At 40.0% G+C, this 24,537-nt stretch overlaps 1 protein-coding gene across 1 annotated transcript in view; it reads left to right on the forward strand.

The window, feature by feature from the left end:
* PDE8A (phosphodiesterase 8A) overlaps nt 1-24,537 on the forward strand; it is a 178,777-nt gene that overhangs the window by 72,770 nt on the left and 81,470 nt on the right. Inside the window, exons 2-5 of the mRNA XM_075558040.1 lie at nt 11,419-11,475; nt 13,209-13,399; nt 23,184-23,240; nt 24,056-24,110. Coding sequence (XP_075414155.1) covers nt 11,419-11,475; nt 13,209-13,399; nt 23,184-23,240; nt 24,056-24,110 — 360 coding nt within the window. The remainder of the gene's footprint in view (nt 1-11,418; nt 11,476-13,208; nt 13,400-23,183; nt 23,241-24,055; nt 24,111-24,537) is intronic.

Genomic DNA, 24,537 nt, shown 5'->3' on the forward strand with positions numbered 1-24,537 from the left:
CGGTGTCTCCTCTCACCTACCTTCCCATTGCCCATCTCCCAGAGAGGAGGTTACACATAGATCTCCAAGATCGGTTCTCCCTTTCTACACCCACTTCCCTCCTGATGTCGCCACCCCCACCACTGGTGTTGAGGGGTTCGTCTGTCTTAGATTCCCTGTATTTCCAGATCCCTACTGCACCGCTGTGCATCCTCTGGTATAACCAGGTCTGCAAGGTAGAATTGGGGTCATGATAGTTGGGAGGGGAGGAAGCGTTCTAGAACTAGAGGAAGGTTTTGAGTTTCATTGTTGCTACACTGAACCCTGAGTGACTCATCTCCTCCCCACTACCCCTCTGCCAGGGATGTCCAGCTGTCTACAGATGGGCATTGGGTCCCCATCACGCACTCCCCCTCATTCACAGTGATTCCCTCCTCCCACCCCCCCGCCTTTGTTGTTTGAGACCTGGTCTGATCCTACTTTTTCTGCTTACAGTTTAGCCATAAGTTCTCTCTTTTTTTTATTGACCCCCCCCATAAATTCTCTAAACTTTAGTTTCTTTATCACAACATGGAATTAATTGAGCTTACCTCATTAGTTCATAAGGGCGCTGCCAAAGAGGTCTTCTTTTTTTTTTTTTAAACATTTTATTAGGGGCTCATACAACTCTTATCACAATCCATACATATACATACATCAGTTGTATAAAGCACATTTGTACATTCTTTGCCCTAATCATTTTCTTTTTTTTTTCCTTTTCTTTTTTTACATTTTATTAGGGGCTCATACAACTCTTACCACAATCCATTCATATACATACATCAATTGTATAAAGCATATCGCACCTTCCCTGCCCCAATCATTCTCAAAGGATTTGCTCTCCACTTAAGCCCTTTGCATCAGGTCCTCAAAGAGGTCTTCTTACTCAGCCTCAGGGCTAAATTGAATTTAAATATTATTAGAAGTAAATTATTTGGCCCACAGTAGGCACCACCTTTCTCTTTAAAATGTTGACATTTACATTTATTCTTCTGAGTATCTTTTTTTGTATCACTATTGCCTAGGGCAGTGGTTCTCTACCTTCCTAATGCTGTGATCCTTTAATATAGTTCTTCTTGTGACCTCCAGCCATAAAACTATTTTTAAATCATTTTATTAGGGGTTCATACAATTCTTATAGCAATCCATACATACATCAGTTGTGTAAAGCACATGTGTACATTCATTGCCCTCATAATTCTCAAAACATTTGCTCTCCACTTAAGCCCCTGGTGTCAGGTCCTCATTTTTTCAACCCCCTTCCCCCTCCCTCATGAACCCTTGATAATTTATAAATTATTATTTTGTCACATCTTGCTCTGTCCGATGTCTCCCTTCTCCCCCTTTTCTGTTGTTCGTCTCCTAGGGAGGAGGTCACATGTAGATCTTTATAATCATAAAACTATTTTCATTGCTAGTTCATAATTGTAATTTTGCTATGAATCTGGCAACCCCTGTGAAAGAGTCATTCGACCCTCAAAGAGACTGCGACCCACAGACTTAGAACCGCTGGGCTAGGACAATACTTAGCATATAATAGAATAGGTGATCTGCATGTATTTGACTAATTTAGATTCTTCTCTCACTAAGAGCTGATGTTACCAAACTCTTGTTTAGGCCACATGCCTTTAATCAAGTCATTACTCTTTGCCCAGAGAGACAAGATGGCCACTGGTGTCCAGGGAAGGCCCTGGGGAGGGGGTACATTCTGACTCAGGTTAAAATCTGATGTTATTACTACAATTATTAGGTCTGTGTATAGTTAATGCAGATTGATCTCAGCATAAATCTCTAATAAAAGTAGGTGAACAACGTGGTTCTTTTGGGATTCCTAGAGGTTAGGCCTTTTTTAAAAAAATCATTTTATTGGGGGCTCATACAGCTCTTATCACAATCCATACATCCATCCATTGTGTCAAGTGCATTTGTACATATGTTGCCACCATCATTTTCAAAACATTTTCTTTCTACTTGAGCCCTTGGTATCAGCTCCCTATTTTTCTCTCTCCCTTTATTTTTCACCCACTTTTCTGTTGTTCATCCCCCTGGCAGAGGAGGAAGTTATATATAGATCATTGTGATCAGTTTTCCCATTCTCCCCCCACCTTCTCCTTACCCTCCTGGTTTCACTACTCATTATTGGTCATGAGGGGTTTATCTGTCCTGCATTCTTTGGGTTTCCAGCTCCTATCTGTACCAGTGTACATGCTCTGGTATAGCCGGATTTGTAAGGTAGAATTGGGATCATGATAGTGGGGGGAGGAAACATTAAAGATCTAGAGGAAAGTTGTATGTTTCATCAGTGCTATACTGCACCCCAACTGGTTAGTCTTTTTCTTGTGACCCTTCTGTAAGGGGATGTCCAATTGTCTACAGATGGGCTTTGGGTCTCCACTTTGCATGTCCCTCATTCACATCAATATGATTGTTTGGGGTTTTCTGATGCCTAATAACTGGTCCTGTTGATACCTCATAATCACACCAGCTGGTGTGCTTCTTACATGTGGACTTTGTTGCTTCTCAACTAGATGACCACTTGTTTATCTTCAAGCCTTTAGGACCCAGATGTTATATATTTTGATAGCCAGGCACCATCAGCTTTCTTCACCACATTTGCTATGCACCCATTTTGTCTTCAACAATCCTATCAGGAACGTGAGCATCATTGAATGCCAGGTTATTAGAAAAAAGTGTTCTTTCATTGAGGGAGTACTTGAATAGAAGCCCAATGTCTGTCTGCTACCTTGATAACATATAAATATATTTACATAGATCTATTTCCCTATCAAAATATATAAATATATTTACAGTTGTACATGCTTGTCTCTAAACCTTTATAAATGCCCTTTGCCTTTCTTTCCTCTATTTCCTTTTACTTTCCTCTTGTCCCACAATCTTCATTCTGTTTTTAATAATTCCTTGAAGTTACATTGCCCTTGATCAAGCCCTACCAGGCATCCTGTATCCTCCTTGCCATGAATTTTAGATCACTTGTTGTTCCCTTGTCCCTGAGTTTGTTAACACTCACTTCCTTTCTCCTGTCCCCTCTCCCATATCCCCCAGAACTGTCAGTCCTGTTGTTTTCTCTTCCGGATTGTTTATCCTGCATATCTTATCTAGATAGACATGCAGAGACAATAATAAGCACAAAAACAAGGCAGAGCAAAACAAAACAACAAAAAATAACTAATGGCAAAAAAGAGAGAGAAGCAGCCTATAAATAGTTGCTGGTCTGTTTGTTTACCTTCAGGAGTGTTGTCGAGTCCAGTTGAGTTGAGTCGAGTCTGATGGGGTGCCATGCCTTAGCCCCAAAGTCTATTTTTAGTGTTCCCCAGGGACTTCACTGCTTTGCTCTCCTTGCTGCTCTGTTGTACGCCCTAGCGTTTTGCTCTGGCGTGGTGGGTTCAGATCGGACATAATTCCTGCACTGTGCCTCCAGTATTGTCCCTTGTAGTGATATGGGTCAGTGAAGTACGCTTTAACTCATGGTGGGGCCGGCTCCATGATCCTCTCTGTGCATTGGCTGCTCTGAGCAGGAATATCATCTTCCGGGCTTGGTGGGCCAGAATGTGTTCCACTCTCTTCTTCCCTCTTCGTTTGCTCTTGTGCTCTTATCAGACATGCCCCTCTCCCTGAGCTGTAGCTTCAGTGTTGTCCTCTGAAGTGCATTCTTCTGGGAGGGGAGGTGGAGGTGTCCACGTATTTGGGATTGGGGCCAGCCCCGTAGACCTCTTTATTGGTTCCCTGCTTCATGCCAGTATGTTGTATTCACTTATTGGTACACTGGGTTGCAGTCTGGTCCCTATCTTCCTCTACTGTGGAGATATAAACAACATTCTCCCCTTGGGTGGGTTAGTGCTCTGTTTCCCCACTACCCATGTCTTTTTTTTTTTTTAATTCTTTTTTCTTTTCCTCTCCTTTTTAGTTGGCTGCCATATGTATCCCTGGATTGGGGCCTCTGCCATTCTACCTAGACCTCACCCCAGGAATGTATATATAGTAGCTTTTCCCCTAGACCCTTTTGCATTTTTTAGCTTTCCTCGGTGGATTCATGCTGTACTTGTCCTTGTGAGCTTGGCTTACTGCACTTAGCATAATTTCCTCCAGTTCTTCCCATGCAGTGATGTGCTTCATGCGTTCATCACTGCTTTTTTGTGATGCATAGTACTCCATTGTATGTGTGTACCAGTTTTTTAATCCATTTGTCCATTGATGGAAATTTGTTTTTTTCCAACTCTTTGCGATTGTGAACAGTGCCGTGATGACCGTTGAAGCACAAGTGTCTGCCATGGTTTGTTTCTTGCCCCATCTGGGTATATGCCCAGTAGGAGGATTGCTAGGTATTATTTTAGCTCAAGTTCCATCTGTTTTAGATATCGCCAGATCGATTTCTATAGTGGCTGTACATAGCTACAGGTCCACCACCAGTGGACAAGAGTTCCTATCTCACAACAGCCCCTCCCACACTTGCTACTTTTTGATTTTTTGAACTGGGCTATCTTTGTGGGTGTTAAGTAGTATCTCATAGTTGTTTTAAAAGGTTAGGCCTTTTTAAGGTTCTTTGTTTCTTTGCTTCATAATGAAATAATGTATATATGTGGAACTACTTTCATAACTACAGAATGCTTTATTGCATGTATGCATGTGCTTAAGGAGTCTTTAAAAAGTCCATGGGAAAAAAAAGTCCATGGAAAAACAGAATTAAAAGATGGAATTTTCCCGCAAATACTTTGAAGCCCTCTTCTACATATGCACAAGTATGATTTCTAGGTAAATGACTTTATCCAACAGCTAATATTTTTAATTGATCATTCAGAATATTATTTAAATACCTGTCATGTGCCAGGTGTTGTTGTGGGTATCGTGGATTTAAAACCAAAAAACAGATCTATTCTCCCCTAGTCGTTGTATATAAATATATTTACATCTTTATATGTCTGTATTTAAATCTCTGTGACTACCCTTTGCCTCCGAGTTCTTTCCTCTGTTTCTTTGTACTTTCCTCTTGTCCCACTATCATGTTCTGTCTTCATTTGGGTTTTAGGAATTCCTCTCGGTTACATTGCCCTTGATCCAGCCCTGCCAGACCTCCTACACCCTCCTTGAGACTGATTTTGGATCACTTTTTATTCCCTTGTCCCTGGGCTTGTTAACAACCCTCTTCCTTTCCCCCGCCACCCCTACCTCCATGTCCCTCCGGAACTGTCATCCCGTTGTTCTCTCTTCTGGCTTGTTTATTCCACAAACAGATGGACAGTGGGCCCCGGCTCAAGTACTCCCTCAACACAAGAACACTTTGTTCTAACAATTTGGCAGTCTGAGATGCTCACCTGCCTGGCATGATTGCTGATGACAATGAGTGCACAGGAAAATGTGGTGAAGAAAGCTGATAGTGCCCAGCTACCAAAAGATATAGCACCTGAAATCTTAAAGACCTGAAGATAAACAAGCAGCCATCTATCTGAGAGACAACAAAACCCACATGGAAGAAGCACACCGGCCTGTCCTAACTCTATCGCCGAGGACAAAGTGGGTGCATAAACAAAAGTTGCGAACAAAGCTGATGTTGTCAGGCTATCAAATGATATAGCATCAGGGGTCTTAAAGGCTTGAAGACAATCAGGTGGCCATCTAGCTAAAAAACAAGAAAGCCCACATGGAAGAAGCACACCAGCCTACCCGACACGAATGCTGAAGACAAAGCGGGTGCATGGGTAAATGCGGTGAAGAAAGCTGATGGTGCCCAGTTGTCAAAATATATAGAATCTGGTGTCCCATAGGCTGGAAGATAAGCAAGGGGCCATCTAACTGAAAAGCAACAAAGCCCACATGGAAAATGCACACCACCCTGTGAGATGACAAGGCATCAAAGGATCAGGTATCAGGCATCAAAGACCCCCCCCAAAAAAATCAATAGCATTGTGAATGAGGGGGAGTGCAGAGTGGGGACCCAGGGCCCATCTGGGGGAAATTGGACATCCCCTTGCAGAAGGGCTGTGGGGAGGTGACGAACCAGTCAGAATGTAGTGTAGCAACTATGAAACATACAATTTTTCTCTAGTTCTTGAATGCTTCCTCCCCCCACTATCATGATCCCAATTCTACCTTACATAACCGGCTTGACTGGGAGATGTACATTGGCACAGATAGAAACTGGAAATATGGGGAATCCAGGACAGAAGAGCCCCTCAGGAACAGTGGTGAGAGTGGCAATATCGGGAAGGTGGAGGAAGGGTGAGGAAGAAAGGGGGAACAGATTACAATGTCTGCATATAACCTCCTCCCTGGGGGGATGGACAGTGGAGAAGTGGGTGAGGGGAGATGTCAGATGGTGTAAGATATGATAAAGTAATTATTATTTATAAATTATCAAGGGTCCAGGGGAGGGGGGAGCAGGGAGGGAGGGGAAAATGAGTTGATACTAAGGGCTCAAGTAGAAAGCAGGTGTTTTGAGAATGATGATGGCAACATAAGTACTACGAATGTGTTGGACACAAATGATGCATTTACGGATTGTAAAAAGACTTGTATGAGCCCCTAATAAAATGATTAAAAATAAATAAATCAAGATAAAACCAAACAACAGCAGCAAAATTCAAACCCACTGCCATTGAACCAGTATAGTAATAAGTAAAACAGAAAACTCTGTGCTGTTGTTGAGCTTACCGTCTTTTGGGGAGAGGCAGATAAGACCAGAGCTAATAAAATATATAGTATGTCATGCAGTGATTAAGAGCTAAGGAGAGTAAAACCGGGCAAGGAATATGAATTGTAATGGGAATAGACATTTTAGACTGGTTGGAATTAAGTATGTTACTACTCCCACCTCTCAGTCAAAATTGGTAACATAATAACTGCTATATAGTTTCACATCTAAATTGTGCTAGTTCAGTTAAGCAAACAAGAAAAATCTGGAATGTGGTTTATCAAAGCTTCTAATTTCTTTCAGATTTTTGTTGGCTCTATTTACCAGGAATAAAAAATGTTTTGTTTTTTTAAAATGGGGAGCTGATTCCAAGGGCTTAAGTAGAAGGAAAATGTTGACAACATATGAACAGATGTGTTTGACACAATAGATATATGTATGGATTGTGATAAGAGCTGTAAGAGCCCCCAATAAAATAAAAAATTTAAAACATACAAATAAGTATCATCTATCTTTTTTGACATCCCCATTTCATAGCTCTGAAAAAAATTCCCATAAGTATATCAATAAAAAGTTCAATGGTCTTGAACACCTTTCTTTATATGATTACCAGTGTCAGCAGTTAAACATACAAGAGGCCTTCAAAAAGTTTGTGGGAAAATTCCATTATCTTTTAATTTCATTTTCCCAGTTGCTTTGAAGGAGAGATAAAATTAAATCAAAGGTTTATCATTAACATTGATTTGAAAAAATGATTATTCCTTCTAAATATTCCTGTGAAAAATAAAGTAAGAGGATTTTCCCAAGAATTTTTGAAGCTCCCTGATACTGTTATTTATGACTTAAAAATAGCAGTTGCTTTGAAAGAGAGATAAAATTGAATCCAAGGTATTTTGTTAACATTTATTTGAAAAAATGACTATTCCTTCTAAATATTACTGTGAAAAATAAATTAAGAGAGAGGATTGTGACCTGAAGTGATAGGTGAGTGGGATTCTGATTTTCATAATTCAAAATTACAGTAGTGTGATCTCCTTATCCAGGACATAGGGAAGTTGTTTACTCTTTGAAGGCCCTCTGCTGACGTCTGTTCACTGAGTAATGTCATCAGATTTCCTGGTGGTGGCTATTTTTTTTGGGGGGGTGGGGGGCAGTGGTAGTAGTTATCCGGCTCCAATGGGCCTCTGCTCCATAGAGGTCCTGGGAGCCGGATATACCCTGTAGACAGGATGCAAGGTTAAATGCAGTCTAGTTAAGTAAATAAAATAGTGTTCATGAGCATTACTAAAACACTAACATTCTAAAAAATCCTCCTGCTAAAACTATTCTTAAGAAAAATTCAGTCCTAAAAAAAATAAGGGAGGGAGAGAGAAAAATGAGCTGATATCAAGGGCTCAAGTAGAAAGAAAATGCTTTGAAAATATGGAAGCATATGTGCAAACGTGCTTGATACAATGGATGAAGGTATGGATTGTGATAAGAGATGTAAGAGCCCTCAGTAAAAGTATTTTAAAAAGAAATCTGTAGCTTCTTTTATTGGTACAATAAATCCAGTAGGGAGCTATTTTGATAAGTTGAGACTACGAAGGTGTGCTGTCCTTTGGCTGTAAAAGTAAGCCTGAGTTACTGACTTTGGTATCATCTTTCCAACAGTGATGAAGTTTTTGCCCTGAGCCATCCTTACTTTTATCTTAATCTCCAACTTGGAACCAAATATACCAGAGGCAGTAATATGTATATTTAACTTCTATTTCCTTCCTTCTAATTTCCTTTAGTTTTTACTGTCATCTCTTCGATATAGTAGCTTGAAATCTTAGTATAGTTACTTTTTTGTTTTCCTGACAAAAATAAATTTACTTCTGAGCCTAATTTAGTAATGTCTGACAAGTTTTATTATATGATATCATTCTCCCTTTTATTATTTTTCATGTAATCTGTAGCTATTAGCTTGCATTTTCTTCTTTGATTCAGCAGTTGTATAAGATAATAGTTTTTTTGAAGGAGGATAATATGTTGTTAATTGTTGATCATTGTTTAAATCTAGGTTTTTAATTTTTGGTTTGATTGCCTTGTGGTAAGATATAATAGCATGGAATTTTTTTAGCAGATAAAAACTATAATTCTTACTTTGGAGAATATGTTTTATGTTTTTTTGGTGACCTAGCATCTCATACATTAAAAAATTTTCGTTGTTTTTTTCATTGGTCTTTTTTTTTAGTGGGGGTTCTTACAGATATTATAATCTATAAATCAGGCAAACTTGTATAGATGCTGCCATCATCATATTCTTTCTTTTTAAAAATCATTTTATCACCGTACAACAATCTGTGCATCCCTTGTGTCAAGCATATTTGTGCATATGTTGCCATCGTTCTTTTCAAAACATTTTCTTTCTACTTGAGCTCCTTGTATATCATACATTTAAAAAAATTGTTTTATTAGGGGCTCATACAACTCTTATCACAATCCATACATACATCAATTGTGTCAAGCACATTTGTACATTCACTGCCCTCATCATTCTCAAAACATTTGCTCTCCACTTAAGCCCCTGGCATCAGCTTACATCATACATTTTTATAATATTTCTATTTCTTCTTACTCATATTTTATTGATTTGATCCTTTGTAATGAGTCCCTGTCTGTCTCCCATCAGAGGCTGAAGACTTCAACTCAGGTGAAGGGCCTGCCCAAACGCGCTCTAACCACCACTTGGTCTTCCCCTCCTAGTGATGATGGTCTTTCTGCTTTCTTTTAGGAAATTGCCCCCCATACTGTGGAAAATCAATGCAAAATGATTTTCTGTTACTTTCTACTTTTCATATGAACAGTTCCATTGCAGTTTCTTAATTTAAACTTTATTTACATAAAGTGTGAATAAAGGGGGATGAACGGCAGAAAAATGGGTGAAGGGCAACAGAGGATGATGTAAGATATGAAAATAAGGATCTATAACTTATCAAGGATTTGGGAGGGGTGGCAGATGGGAGAGGGAGGGGGGAAATGAGCTCATGTAGAAAGAAAATGCTTTGAAAATGATGATGGGAGCATACGTGCAAATGTGCTTGACACAATGGATAAAAGTGTGGATTGTGGTAAGAGATGTAAGAGCCCCCAATAATAGTATTTAATAAAAATGAAAAAGAACAATCAATTTGCCTCTCTCTGCATCTTACTTTCCTTCTCATTGTGCAATTGTGACTTACAGTGCAAATTTTGCTTTTTAAGACTGGCTGCCTTTTCGCACCATCTCTTTTAGAAATACTGACATTGGCATCTAGCTGGGCCTCTCAACACGAGGCATACAACTTGAGAGGATAGGTGGTGCTCTGGGCTAGTCTTCCTGCTCAGACTTACATAGGTCTTTCTTAGGAACAAATCTCATGAATTTTAGGAGCAAATCATGAAATAATTACAAAGCAAATCAGAAACTAGGCCAGTGCCCTATAACCAGCAGGCGTTAGCTTCTAACACTTGAAAATACGTATGGGTTTCCTCCATCACAGAACAAGTTTGGCTATATGTCTTCACTCAATCACTGTTGTGGGAGGCATTTGGAAATGGACAACCAGTTAGGAAGCATTTTGTAGCGAATCTACTGGTTCTCTTCTTTAACATATAAAATCATACAATCATTAGAGACTCAGGATAGAGTAGGGCATCCAGATGCTGTCTCTGGGAAAATTGTAAAGGGTTTGTTTCTCAGAGTAGCAGCCCAGTGTCAGGGTTCATCTCTTGGGGACTGGATTTCAGCCCCACCTTCTCCGTCCCCTGACTCCTTTTTGTGCGACTCAGACTGCCAAATCAATGGCTCTGAGTTTGCAGCACAGGCTACCTTGCAAAACAGACCTGCTTTAGAATCCCAGCTCTCCTACTTGCTGGTCGTGTGGTGTTAAGGCAGGGGTGGAGTTTTGTTCAAAAACTGAAAACTCTTAAAACATTGTCGTGAGGATTTAACAAGATAGCATTATGGATAGCATATATGGGGAAACCGCAAGTCAGAGTTGACTCAGTGGCATCTGGTGTGGATGTCTGGTGGTATAAAATGAGAAAGGTTGATTGCTTCTCAATCAAGCCTCTTGGCTCTGACATCTCATGATCAACTGCTGGGTTTTATTGCTCACGTGCCATTCTCTGTACAAGATTTCAACATTTATCATGGAAAAGATGGAAGTAGGAATGAAAGGAAAAATCTGAGGAGGCTCTTTGGATTGTAATCTCATTTGATCTTTATAAGACCAAGAACCAAACTCATTGCTATCAAGTTGATTCTGACTCATAACAACCCTGTAGGACTGGGTAGAGTTGCTCATTAGTTTCCAAGGCTGTAAATCGTAATGGAAGTGGATAGCTTAGTCGCTCTCCTTCAGAGTGACTGATGGGTTTGAACTACCAACCTTGTGGCTACCAGGCTAACACTTAACCTACTGCACCACCAGAAATTTAATATTATTATTATTTCTGTTATACAAATGATAAAACTGAAGCTGCAGCAGGGTGAGTCACTGAAAGTCTCACAGATAGAAGGCCAAGTGGAGATCAGACGCATAGTTTTCCTCCGTCCCTGTCCTCTACTGCTCCTGGACTTTATCAGGAGCTCCCCCGATCCTTCATAGTTCTCTGTTAGCTAGTCACTTTAGGTGGTCATTCTCTTGAGTAGATATACCACTTTTATCTATGACACTGACTAGAAAGAAACATTTTAAGCAAGCTTCTCTTTTTCATATATTTTTAGCAAGTCTTTTTCTTAACAGGAAGCAGTAGCTGACGTGCAATTTGGCCCTATGAGATTTCATCAAGATCAACTTCAGGTAATATTTAAGTGCAATAAATAATAACCCATGCCATAATTTTTACAGGTTTATTTTCTTTACAGAGGAGGTGGATTAGGGCCTAAAGCTGTACATTAAAAGTAGTTTTCTGTTTTAGATATTAGCATTAGACCAATGTTAAGTTTCCTGAACTTTATAACATTACTGTAGTTACACCTTTCTTAAGAATGTACATTTATATAGTCGATGAGAGAACCCTGAAATCTTAAAATAGTTCAGGAAAAAGAAAAAAAAAGTATGCAATTGTAAGGAGGGGAGGGCGGGCATGGGAGCAAACTATCAATAAATTGGTGAATCTAGAAGATGTACTTGTGTTCATGGTTATTTGCAACTTTTCTGTAAGTTTCAAATTTTCTGCTGTGAAAAGTAAAAACACCTAGTCTTCTTAATGTTGATGATTCAACTATCTTGTAGAGGAAATGCATTTAATTTTTCTAATTCAAAATACTAGACAATAGCCACAATTGGTTATTGTCATTTAACTTAGCCCCCAATTCTTTAGTGCTTCCTACATAGAAATGTGTATTAATGATTAGAGTGTTTTCAAAGGCTGCCAGAAATGTGTCTTCTTGGCTCTGCTCGCTGAGTTATGTCTGCATTGGATAAAGTGAGAGGAACTAAGCCTTAGAGCAGTGGTTCTCAGCCTTCCTCAGGCCGTGACCCTTTCATATAGTTCCTCATGTTGTGGTGACCCCAACCATAAAATTATTTTTGTTGCTATTTCATCACTGTAATTTTGCTACTGTTATGAATCATAATACAATATCTAATATGCAGGATGTATTTTCATTGTTACAAATTGAACATAATTAAAAATAAGTAAAGCATAGTGATTAATCACAAAACAATATGTAATTATATATTGTGAAATACTTATGTGTTTTCTGATGGTATTAGGCGACCCCTGTGAAAGGGTAGTTTGACCCCCAAAGGAGTCGTGACCCGCAGGTTGAGAACCATTGCCTTAAAGGAATTGAGCTTCTGTTCATTTACAGTCTCTGTCTCACCCTTGCTCTACTGCCCACTGTCCTTAGTCTGGTTCAGAGGGGGTGGAACAGTGGTGGTCTTGCACCAGCTTTAGTTGGATAGGCCTGGCTGGGAAAGAGACAGTCTAAACTGTGCCCCAGGCCTCACCTGAGCTGAGCAAGACACCCAGACAATAGCCACAGCTGAGGTGAGCTCCCTGCTCCTTGCCTTAATCTTCTGTCACTTCACTGCTTTGCAGTGTAATGTTTGGTCAACTTTAAATTTCTCTTCTCATTAAAAAAAAAAAGTTCTTACTTGGAGGAGTTACGTAAAACCATGACTCAAATATTTAAATATATTATTTAGATGACTTAAGTTTTTCAATAACATTGCATTATTTTATTAAAATCCTTCATTTTCCCTGTTACTGGTGCTACTTACTTGCTGTTAGCTAAAATAAATAGTTAAGTGTTTTTGTTGTTTTATTTTCAGAAAAAGTGCTTAAGGAAGGCTTACTTTTAAGTCATGGGTGAGTTCTGCTCTTTTGGACTTGTAGGCTGAGTGTAGTTAGAAAATAGCGTTCATTTCTGAGTGCTAGATGACAAGTGTCCCTGGGCCAAGTACAGCAGAAGGTTTTATACTGACCAATTGTTATTTGTGGATGTGTGCTTGTTTTGAGAACACTTGAGACTTTCTGTGGCTTGTGAAGAACTGACAATCCTAATAGCATCTGATTTTGATCCCAGGTACTTTTAGTGTTTACCAAAGAAGACAGCCAGTGCAGTGGATTCTATAGGGCATGTGAAAAAGCAGGGTTTCTGTGCTCCATCACCAAGGCGCCTCAGGCTGCCCTGGCCTGCTTCCTGGACAAGCATCATGATATCATCATCATAGACCACAGATACCCTCGACAGCTGGATGCAGAAGGGCTTTGTAGGTAAGTTTGGGACTTGGGCTAGCTAGCATCATGCTGTTGACATTTATGGTAGTCAGTGTAGCCCAGAAGTACAGTGTGTTAAATTCTGTCTCTCTTTTAAGGCATGACTTTCCTTTGCCTGTGTGTAAAATAATCAAGGTATTAGAATACCATTATTGCTAGAACTAATTTCACTATGTTTTTTACTCTGTTTTGTTTTGCTTTCCTTTGTTTAAAATAGTAAGAAACTGAATGAGACCCATTAAGGCTTAATTGGAATCCCAATATGTAATTAACCATAACTACCATAGGCATATGTATTACTAAAATTTTTTCCAGGTGTTTTTAAAAGTACAGTAAATTATCTTTTAATGTTAGGTGACTGTATCTTGTTATAGAATTCTTGCAGAGTCAATATCATGAGACAATTCTGAGTAGCAGAAATAAATCAAAGAAAGGGGCTTTTAAAAGACAATTATTTGCTGTTGTTGGAAGAAAGTACAAAATAAAACATTTTTACTTAATAGAAAACTTCCTTTTAGGGAAGGCAAATCATGAATTTAATGTAATATAAAAATCTAGTATATTGATTTTAAGATATTTAAACAGATTGAAATCAATTTGATGGAAAATTACATCAGAAATATCACTTACAGGATCTGTGGTAATTTTAACATACATGCATTCTCTGTGGTAGTGAGACACTACGGTCCAGGTAGGCAGACCCAGGTAGCTTTTACCCCAAGTGTGGTTTCCCTTAGTAGCATTTTCCCCTCCAGCCTTGACCTAGTGCCTGTAATAATCTAGTTGAATCCACTGAAAGCCTTTATCATTGTGCCCCGGATTTGTTTGACATGCCATCTGGCCAGGCATTTAGCACATTCCAAAGGGATTGTAGCCCAAGAGCAGTGGAAAGAGCTCTGGGCAGGGCCTAGATCTTAGGCTTTCCTTCCCTGGACTAGCTGCCTTTTCTGGGAATGTACATTTTCCAGAATGCGGTTTCCAAGACCCCTTCTATGCTTACTTGATGATTATCATTTTTAAAAAAGATGAAAATATCTAAAGAAAGTGGTACTTGGTAATATTGGTAGAGTGATGGCTGGCAAGATTGGTCTCTAAGAATTGCCAAAGGACTGCTAATTAGAAAAGATACTCAACTGGTGGTAAGGTACTGAGGAAAACTCTTGGCTCTTTTCCAGTCTTGCCCGGGCCCAAACCTAGTGACAGGTCTGCGCTGAAGAAGGAAAATTCATGCTTGTAAAGAGGATTCTGCTAAATCTTGTATTATTAAAGAAAGGATAAGCCCTAACCAGATTGTATTCGGATGCACAGCAACCTTGTAGGACCGAGAAGAACTGCCTTGGGAACTTCCAGAACTATGATAGTTACAGGAACAGGCTGCTTCATATCCCTCCCACAAAGCAGCGAGTGGACTCACACCACTAGCCTTCCAGTCCCGTGCCCATTGTGCCACTAGGGCTCCTTAAAGAAAGGTTAGGTTGTGTTAAATTATGCTTCACTTTTTTGGGTTTGTTTATTAGGGTTTTCTTTTTGGTTATAATTCTTTTTTTAAAATCATTTTATTGGGGCCTCATACAGCTCTTGTCACAATCCATACATCCATTGTATCAAGCACATTTGTACATATGTTGCCATCATCATTTTAAAAACATTTTCTACGTAAGTCCTTTGCTCTACTTTTTTTTTTTTATCTTTTGTGTCTGACTTTTTAATGCTCTACTTTTTAAGGGAGGAAAATATATTCTTTGTATCCACTTCACATAGAAACACTGAAGTAGTGTTAACTTGATTCAACAGGTGTGGTTGTTAAGCCCTGTAGAAGACAAAGTCTCAACATACTCACTTTTAAAGAGCATTCTGGCTGAATTTCTTTCAAAAAAGATTTGTTAGTTCTACTGGTGTTCCATGGTAGATTTTATATTCTTAGCCAGTACCATAATTCAAATGTGTAAGTTTTTCCTTAGCTGTCCTTATTCATTGCCCACTTTTACATGCATTATGCATTGCCCACTTTTACATGACCATTAAAAATATCATGTCTTGGGTCAGGTATATTTTAGTCTTCAAAGTGGCATCTTTGCTCTTTAGTACTTTAAAGAAGTCTTGTGCAGCCGATTTTCCCAGTGCAATATATCCTTTGATGGCTGCTTCCATTAACATATATTATAGATCCAGGTAAAATTAAATCCTTGACAATTTCAATCGTTTCTCCTTTTATTATGATGTTTTCTATTGGTCCATGTGTTAGGCCAGGTTGAATAGAGAAACAAATTTAGTGACATCATGTATGTGTAAGAGAGAGCTTTATATCAAGAGCTAATTATATAGCAAGCAAATCCCCCAGCCCAGTCCAGAACAAGTCCCTAAGTCCTATACTAGTCCATAAATCCCTCTAAAGACTCACGCAGCCACATGCAATGATGCAGAATGAAGGGAGATCACAGGCCAGCGAGTGCAGAGTTGTTTGGATCCAATGGCTGTGTCTCTGACAGTTCTCTGAGTACATCAGGAAGGTGAAGCTATGGGAGGAGGGGGGTTCCCAGGGACCCTGCTTTTGAGGGTCACAAGGAGGCACCATCAGGCTATGACCTGATTGACAGGCTAGACTCCACCCTTACATGTCAAGTGGATCTGAAATCATGTAACTACCACAGTCCAGGTGTGAGCATTTTTGTGTTTTTACTGAGGTATAATTCACACTTAAGTCTGTAGTCCATCCTGAAGATCAAGGACCACACTCTGCAGCCTGGAATGCTACATAATACTCAGTAAAAATCTCACACAAATAGCACATTTTATAACTATTGCAGCTTTTAGCATGTAAATAGTTTATTCAACTTTAAAAATATACTTATTAAGATCTTAAGTATATTTTTAAAGTTGAATAAACTGTTTACATGATGTACACTGAATGTAGTTTTAGTAAAATATAAAATGCCAGGTATATGATCTCATCCACAAAGTCCCCATCATTCCCCCATCCAGACTCTGCTGGGATTTTGGATTTGCCAATGGAAAGTTCTGATAACCAGACATTCGCCCTCGTGTTGAGAGATATGGCCCCAGGGTCACATGGTTGTTATGAGCTATTTAGTCAGCCCCAGAGTGAGTCTGCATACAGAGAGTTGTCTAGGCTGTGATTTTTAGGAGTGTGGCCTTGGTGGTACAGTGAGTAATGTGTTTGGCTGCTAAATCACAAGATTAGCAGTTTGAAACCACCAGCCACTCCTAAGAAGAAAGATGAGGCTTTCTGCCCCCTGTAAAGAGAGTTATAGTCTCAGAAACCCACAGAGAAGTTTAACCCTCTCCTATAGGGTTGCTATGGCTCAGAATTGACTCGATGGCAGTGAATTCGGTTTAGGATCCACCATGATCTCCCCGCCGGTATATTGGAACCAGCAGCAACCTTTGAATTTGCAGCCCAGAGCTTAACCATTATGCTACCAAGCCACCTTTTTCAGTGCCACTAAACCAAACCATTGCCATCAAGTCAATTCTGACTCATGGCAACCCTACATAGGATTGCCGAGACTATTAATCTTTACAGAAACAAACAGCCTCAGAGTTGCTTATGGATTTCAATCTCTGATCTTGCGGTTAGGAGCTTAAGGCCTAACCTACAGTGCCAGGACATACATTTACAAGGGCAGCTCTTGATCCACCTTCTTGTCTGAGAGTTGAGTCAGAGCCGAGGCTTTCTCAATTCCTGGTGCTGTTCCACCACATTGTCCTCATTTCTTAGAACTGGGGTCAGAGGCCTGGTGCCATTGTGAATTTTCTAGGGGCAAGAGTAGGCCCTGACGTTGTTTTGTTGTTGTTGTTGTTTTAAATCCAAGATCAGTTCATCTGCATTCTGGTCCTTACCTGGTTTGTCTCCCTTAAGATCATCCCTTTTAAAGATACCGGTCCGTTATAGACTGTTTCTTCAAGGAGACTTTTTGGGCTTCCCTCCTGAACTATCTTGCCCTCTCAGCAGACCTACCCAGCTCACAAGACCGTAGCCCTGTTCTGTCTTCCTCCTCCTTTGGAGATACCAAATCAACACCCCTTTGGTTGAATTTCCATCAGTTGCTGACCCAGGTGACAGCATTCATTTCTCTTTCTCTATTGAGGGCATTGGGAACTTCTTAAGATGCTTTGCTGAAGGCCAGTTATTTTGTGTCTGTGAGACTTTCCAAACCTGTCAGTTTAAAATCCTTGCGGTGCAAGTTTTCTCATTTCTGGATGTTGTATTTGGTACTGGTAGTACATATGACTAAGACATGGTTCTTACCCCTGAGGAGCTAATGCTTTGGTGGCAAAGTAAGCAAATAATGTTAGTAAGTTCCCCCATAGGACCGACATTGAGTGCCTGTGTTAGTAGGGCTTCACAAAAGACAATTGGATTGAGTTCTGAAGATTTAGCAGGAATTTGAAGGGCAGAAATGTAGAGAAGGTCTTTCTAGATAGAAGAAGCTGCATGTGTAGGAACAGGAATCAGTGAGCTCAGGATGTCCGGGCCTCCTCTGCAGGTTGTATATGGTTGCTGGATCAGGCAAGTGTGGAGCATGCTTGATGGAGAGGCTGGAGCAACAAACAAGGCAGATCACAAGGGCCTGTGTGCTGAACCCACAGGCTTTGGGCTTCACTCTTGGCAGTTGAAACACTGACCTGTTCTATGCAGCTGAGTGTCAAGACCAGAATGAAAGATCGTTCTGGCAGCTAATTGAATTGCAAAGGCATGTTAGCGAAGGTGTTTTAGATCATCCACACAGTGCCTGAAATCAGTGTCTCCTAACTTCCTATTAAAAAATCCACAAAGCTATTAAGAGGTAAAGGTTAACTACAGCAAAAAAAAAATACAAAGATAAAGATGATAGAGATTTAGTTAGAAGCTGGGGGAACAGAGAAAGACAGGGCTTCCGACAATATCTGTTATATCATGAAAACTAATTATGAAGCTTGCTCCTGAACTATCCTTCTCTGAAACTGAAAAGGCTTTCCGTCATTCTGTACTCAGCTTAAGATGCTGGAGATGCATTGGCTAAAGCTCTAGCTGAGCAGCTACACTTCTTGAGCTGACTAGAGGCCTGCCCTCTGTCTCCCTTCATTTACTTTCGATATCCGGAAACAGAAGACAAGGAACAGAGGTAGACAGACAGAGATGTAGTGTTTCCTACCAATGTTCCTACCATGTTGTAAGAAGGGGCAGAGACATAGGAGCCTGTGAACAATCCTCCCCATATAACTGTGTTCACAGAACAGCACAGAGCATCAGTTTCTTGGGCTGAGTTGAGAGATTGGAGTGAACAGAGTGGGAGTCCATTGTGTACGGCAGAGACAGGCTGCAGAAATGCCAGGCTGGCAACACTCTGAACCTGTACTTGCACCCTTTGAACTGATTGCAGGCCTAGATTCCACAGGAAGACATCTGCTAACGCCAGAGCGTGCGGTAAAGAAGTGGTACAAATAGTTCTGACCCTCTCTTTTGGCCCATTCTTAGCCTGGCTAGATGCTGTTTCTGCTCCGAGTTGAATAATCAGGATAATAAAGAACAGAACCTCCAAAAAGTTAACATAACATAATGGAGTGATAGGGGGAGACTTCTTAGGAATAAAAAGATTATTTTTGACAAGAAACCAGTGAGTTTTTGAGAAATATGTTTAGGGTACTCAGAGGAAATGAGGAAATATTTCTGGGTGCAATAGGACCAGGACTGTAAACTAAAGGGACATTTTTCTAAGAGGAGCTGGTAGAAGTAAAGCACTGCTAACAATTCAAGTTCATGTTGGTGCTGAAGCAAGATTGGACTCAATGCTTGATGATTTCTTTCAATCTCTTGATTCACCTTGGTCTGCAAATGCTTTTTACCATTATAAATTACATTCTTCTCAATAGGCAATTTCATTCTGCACCACAGAGAGAACAGGGGCAATGTAGGGGTAAAGGAGTTGTTTTTTTTTTATGGTTAGTGTTTGACCTTGGGTTAGGTTTAGGGTTAGTGTTAGGGTTAGGGTAAGGTTAGGGTTAGAGTTAACGTTAGCATTAGAATTAGGATTAGGGTTAGGGTTTGACCTCGGTTTAGGTTTAGGGTTAGGATTATAGTTAGGGTGAGTGTGAGGATGAGGGTTAAAATTAGGGTTAGGGTTTGGGTTCTGTGTTTTTGTAAAAGCTAACTCATTAAAGAGTTTTGTGATGTTCTCATAATAAGCCTTTGCCCCCCACAATTCTGTGTTGGAATGATCATCAGGACTGTTGGTAGTTGCCTTGTGTGGTTTGAGACTGGTATCACCTCCCAATATTTATTTTCATGAGAAGAGGATTTCTGATTTTTAGATGGTATGTGGTCACCCAGAAAATACAGTGCATTCCTGATCTTTTCTCACAGCTCGCCAATGGAAATGTATTTGCATCTTCTAGAAAAATGACCTTCATTCCCTTACGGAAGGGTCACAAGGAGGAGACGAGACGATCAGGGTGCAGTATATCACCGATGAAACATACAACTTTCCTCTAGTTCCTTAATGCTTCCTCACCCCCCCACTATCATGACCCCAATTCTACATTACAAATCTGGCTAGACATGTACACAGGTAGAGCTAAGAGCTGGAAACTCAGGGAATCTAGGACAAATAAACCCCTCAGGACCAATAATGAGAGCAGTGATACCAGGAGGGTAAGGGGGAGAAAGGAGAATTGATCACAATGATCTACATATAACTCCCTCCCAGGGGGACAGACAACAGAAAAGTGAACAAACGAAGACATTGGTCAGGGTAAAACATAAAAAAATAGCAATAATCTATAAAATATCAAGGGTTCATGAGGGAGGGAGGGAGGGAAAATGAGCTGATACCAAGGACTCATGCAAAAAGAAAATGGTGATGGCAACAAATGTGCTTGACACAATGAAAGGATGTGTGGATTGTGATAAGAGCCATATGATACCCCAATAAAATGATTTTATATTAAAAAAAAACTCATGACACATGGGATCCAGGGATAGGAATGGGAGTAGTGATACCAGGAGGTAGGGGAAGATAGGGAGAGGGGGGAGGAAGAAGGAACTGATTGCAATGATTGACACATAACCACACACACACACACACACACACACACGGGGACGAACAACAGAAAGCATGGAAAAAGGGAGGGAACAGTAGGTGTAAGATATGAAAATAATAATATTCATAATTTATCAAGTGGTCACGAGGGGGGCAAAGGGGAGGGAGCGAGGGAAAAAAGAGCTGGTACCAAGGGCTCAAATAGAAAGTAAATGTTTAGAGAGTAATGATGGCAGCATATGTAAAAATATGCTTGATATGGGGGAGTGAGGAGGGAGGGGACAAATGAGGAGCTGATACCAGGGCTCAAGTGGAAAGCTAATGTTTTGAGAATGATGATGGCAACAGATGTACAAATGTGATTGACACAATGGATGGATGTATGGATTGTGATACGAGTTATCTGAGCCTCCAATAAAATTATTTTTTTAAATATGCTTGATACCACTGATGTATATGGATTGTTGTAAGAGCTGTAAGAACCTCCAATAAAATGATGGTTTAATTTTTTTTAAAAAGGAAAATGTCCTTGGCGGGAGGGTACATGCCCCTCTTCTGCCCTCTTTCTGCAGTCTGGAATGGGGCATTATGGCTAGAGCTCAAACATTCATTTTAGACCATGGGTAAGAAACCAGGTGTATAGATAATAGCTGAGAAACATGAGCTCAAAGGAGCCTGGTCCTGGCACTGCAGAGTGCCCTGGCAAAGGTAGATTGCCTGCCCCTGCACATCATTGTGTATAATGAATTAACCGCACAGTCATGCAGCTATGTACTGTCCTTGGGAGAACTGAGAAAGACATTCAAATAGTTTTCTGTGTTCTGTGATTCAGAATAGTTCATTTCCTCTACTGACAGGACTAAAGTAATGCAGTGTGTCATAGCTTCTCTCTGTCACATCCTGGATATCATTGTCCTGGAAGCCAGCACACTGATTGGTGGAGCTAGCTGGGTCTGGTCCTGTTATTGCCCACCTTCACTTCCACTCCATCCCCCGTCTCTTCTTCCCTCGGTCCAGAAGCTGAGTCCCTTCCTCCTCCTATGGCTTGTTTCTCTTCCTGAAAATTCTTCAGATTTCCTCCAGTGGAAGGTGAATGGACGCTGTTGCATAGCCTCAGTAATGTGATTTCTTTTCCTCCTTCTCCTCCTCTCGATCACATTTATTTCTACCCTCTCTGTGTCTTGGCTGGATTTTAGTTCTCCATAGCCTCTTGGAAATCTGCTTCTCCAAAAGGTTGAATCACTCTCTGGGTGGAGAGTCTCATCCTTCAGTGAAGCACTTTCTACTTTTCTGGACTGGGCACCCTCATTCTTCACCTTAACTAGCAGCTGTTTTACAACTTGGAAGCAAGGACGGTGAGGCTTCTTCATCTCTCATTCTGGACATGCTATCAGGAGGTCCCAGGCCCTAGAGGGAGATCATGCTTGGTAAACTGGAATATCAGCAAAAAAGAGAGAGACCCTCAAGGAGAAGGATTGATAAAGTAACAGTGGCTGTACTATTGGATTCAAACATAGTAAAGATAGTGTAGGAACGGGAAGTGTTCCATTTTGTTTTACTTAAGATTTCCCTTGAATCAGAACCAACTTGGTGGTACCTAACACCAGTATCAGATGTTTATTCTGTTCTTTCTGAAAATAATCTTACACTTTCCAGTTTTGAATTGTTGTTGCATCAATTCAACCTAAGACTTCTTCATTCTTTATGCTGCTTAGAGTACAGTGGAGGGGAGAGCTGCCCCTGCCCCTTCTTCCCTACTGTAAGTGAGACCATTACCATGTGATGATAATACATGTGCCCTAGTGTTTGCTGTAGGTAAGAAGGGACAAAGAGCCCCCTCATGCAGGGGAAAGTGTCCACCTGAAACAACTAGATGAACAAAGACCCAGACAAGTAGGAAGCATACCATCTCATGTAGCTGATATATTTGGCTTCCATAATTGTTATAATTAATCCTAGTCCACTGATTAGGATTTTATCTCCCCAAAAGAGAGGAAGATCAACTAGTCAAGAAGGTGAGTCCAGAGTGTGAAAGAATTTTTCCTCTCCTTTGTACACCTCCTCCAGCTTTAATTGTTTTACCAAAATTAGTGTATTCATTTCTGAAAGTAATTTTTATTTCTTAACTTGGGTAAAATTTACATGCATTTAAAAATATTCTTTTCCAAATGTATAAAATATTGTGTAATTTAAAAACCTGATACGGCACAGATTTAGCAAAAGTCCATGGAAGTTGTTACCAAGCGTGCAGTTGCATTGCCAGACTAAACTGGCTAGGGAACGGTGACAAAGGGTAGCTGTGCACAAGGGCATGCCCTCTCTAACATAGAGCCAAGGCTCACTCTTAGCAGCCCCTCTGGATTGCTGAGACTATCACTGTGTATGGGGTCTCTCTCTCTTGGAGCTGCTGGTGGTCCTGAACAGCTGACCATGTGGCTCACAGCCCAACACATGATTACTACAGCAGCAGCGCTCCATACAAGGGCATACGGGAATCGGTATTCGTCTTACACTATGACGTGTTAGCTCAGGATTCCACAGGCAAAGCCCTTGCAGAAGCTCTGCCCTCTTTATTTGATGGAGGTCAGTGGACCCTTAAAAAGTCCTTTTTATTGTGAATTGGATGGACGTTTACAGAGCAGATCAGTTTTCCATTCAACAATTCATATATAGTATAACTTTTTTTCAGAATTGTTTTAAGTTTATTTTACAATGTATGTTTTGCTTTGTTTTGTTTTAAGGTCTATCAGAGAATCAAGTATCTCAGAAAACACAGTTATTGTTGGTGTTGTACGCAGGTAAACTTTACTTTTTTCCAATATTGAAATTCAAGTGTCAGTGTAATGTTTGCTCTTTCAGATGGTTGAATAATTATTTGCAGGCGTGATTCTTTTAAGTGTGGCCTTATTTATTTTTATTTCATTTACTTCTCCAGGTAGCTTCATGTAGAGGGCATCTGTGATTTTGAACTATCACTTACTTTAGAAATAGGAAAAACTTAAAACCAAAACCAAACTCACTGTCATGTAGTCAATTCGGACTCATGGCACCACTGTACGGCACAGTAGAATTGCCCCTGTGTGTTTCCGAGACTATGCATCTTTCAGAGAGGGTAGGAAGCCTCATCTTTTCCCCAAGAAGCAGCTGGTGGTTTCAAACTGATGTGGTTAGCCGCCAACCAAGTAACCCACTACACTACCAGACCTCCTTTTTAGAAACAGGCAAACTGTCAGGGAATTCCATTCCTAAAAAAATTTTTTTTCTAATGGTATCTTCCTAGGGGCTTTTAACTCCAGATTTCTACGAAGATTTGAATTGTAGAGGAGTGGGCAAAATCTTTTATTTGGAAGTGAAGAAAAAATAGAAATATATGAGAGGGCAGTTTTGAAATAAATGTTATTTAGCTTACATGTTTTAATAGTGATAAGAAATAATTGTGTCCTTTAAACTTTTCTCCTGAGCTGTTGGTGGGAAAGAGGGACCTTTTTTTAAATTTTAAATAAACTGAAAGTGGAAGCAAATAAACAATTTAATTTATTTAAAAATCTTTACATATTAAATAGATGTAATTGCTAAAAGACAATCTCTTAATTTTTGCCATGTTGTTTTGAAGGACGGAAAAAGAAGAACCATCTGTATTGCCCTTCGTTAACGCTGGCTTTACAAGGGTATGTACTAGCTTCTTTATTATGCAAGTATAATTTAGCGTGGGAAATGATTTTCTCAGTTTGATGCCCAGCAAAAATATTGAATTATTGGAAGTAAAAAAAAAAATCCTTGTGTTTTATTAGATTTGGTATAACTTTATAGCCAGATAACAATCTATCACACTTTCTTGTTCTCTGAAAGCAATGTCTACTAAAGTCCTCTAAACATATTAAAATCCCCTTTAATGATTTTACTCGTTACCATTTATACCCTGGCATATATTCTTATAATGTTTGTATGTATGTATATAGCTTTATTAGACTTGTGATTCTAGAAATAAGGTAACCCAAACACTATTCAATCTGTTGATTTCTCTTAAGCCAGAATTCTGCTGGGGCTTTGGTCAGTTTACAAATGAGGCCTTGGAAATCATGGTGGAGAAAATTT

Source organism: Tenrec ecaudatus, chromosome 9, assembly GCF_050624435.1.
Source record: "Tenrec ecaudatus isolate mTenEca1 chromosome 9, mTenEca1.hap1, whole genome shotgun sequence".
Lineage (NCBI taxonomy): Eukaryota > Metazoa > Chordata > Mammalia > Afrosoricida > Tenrecidae > Tenrec > Tenrec ecaudatus.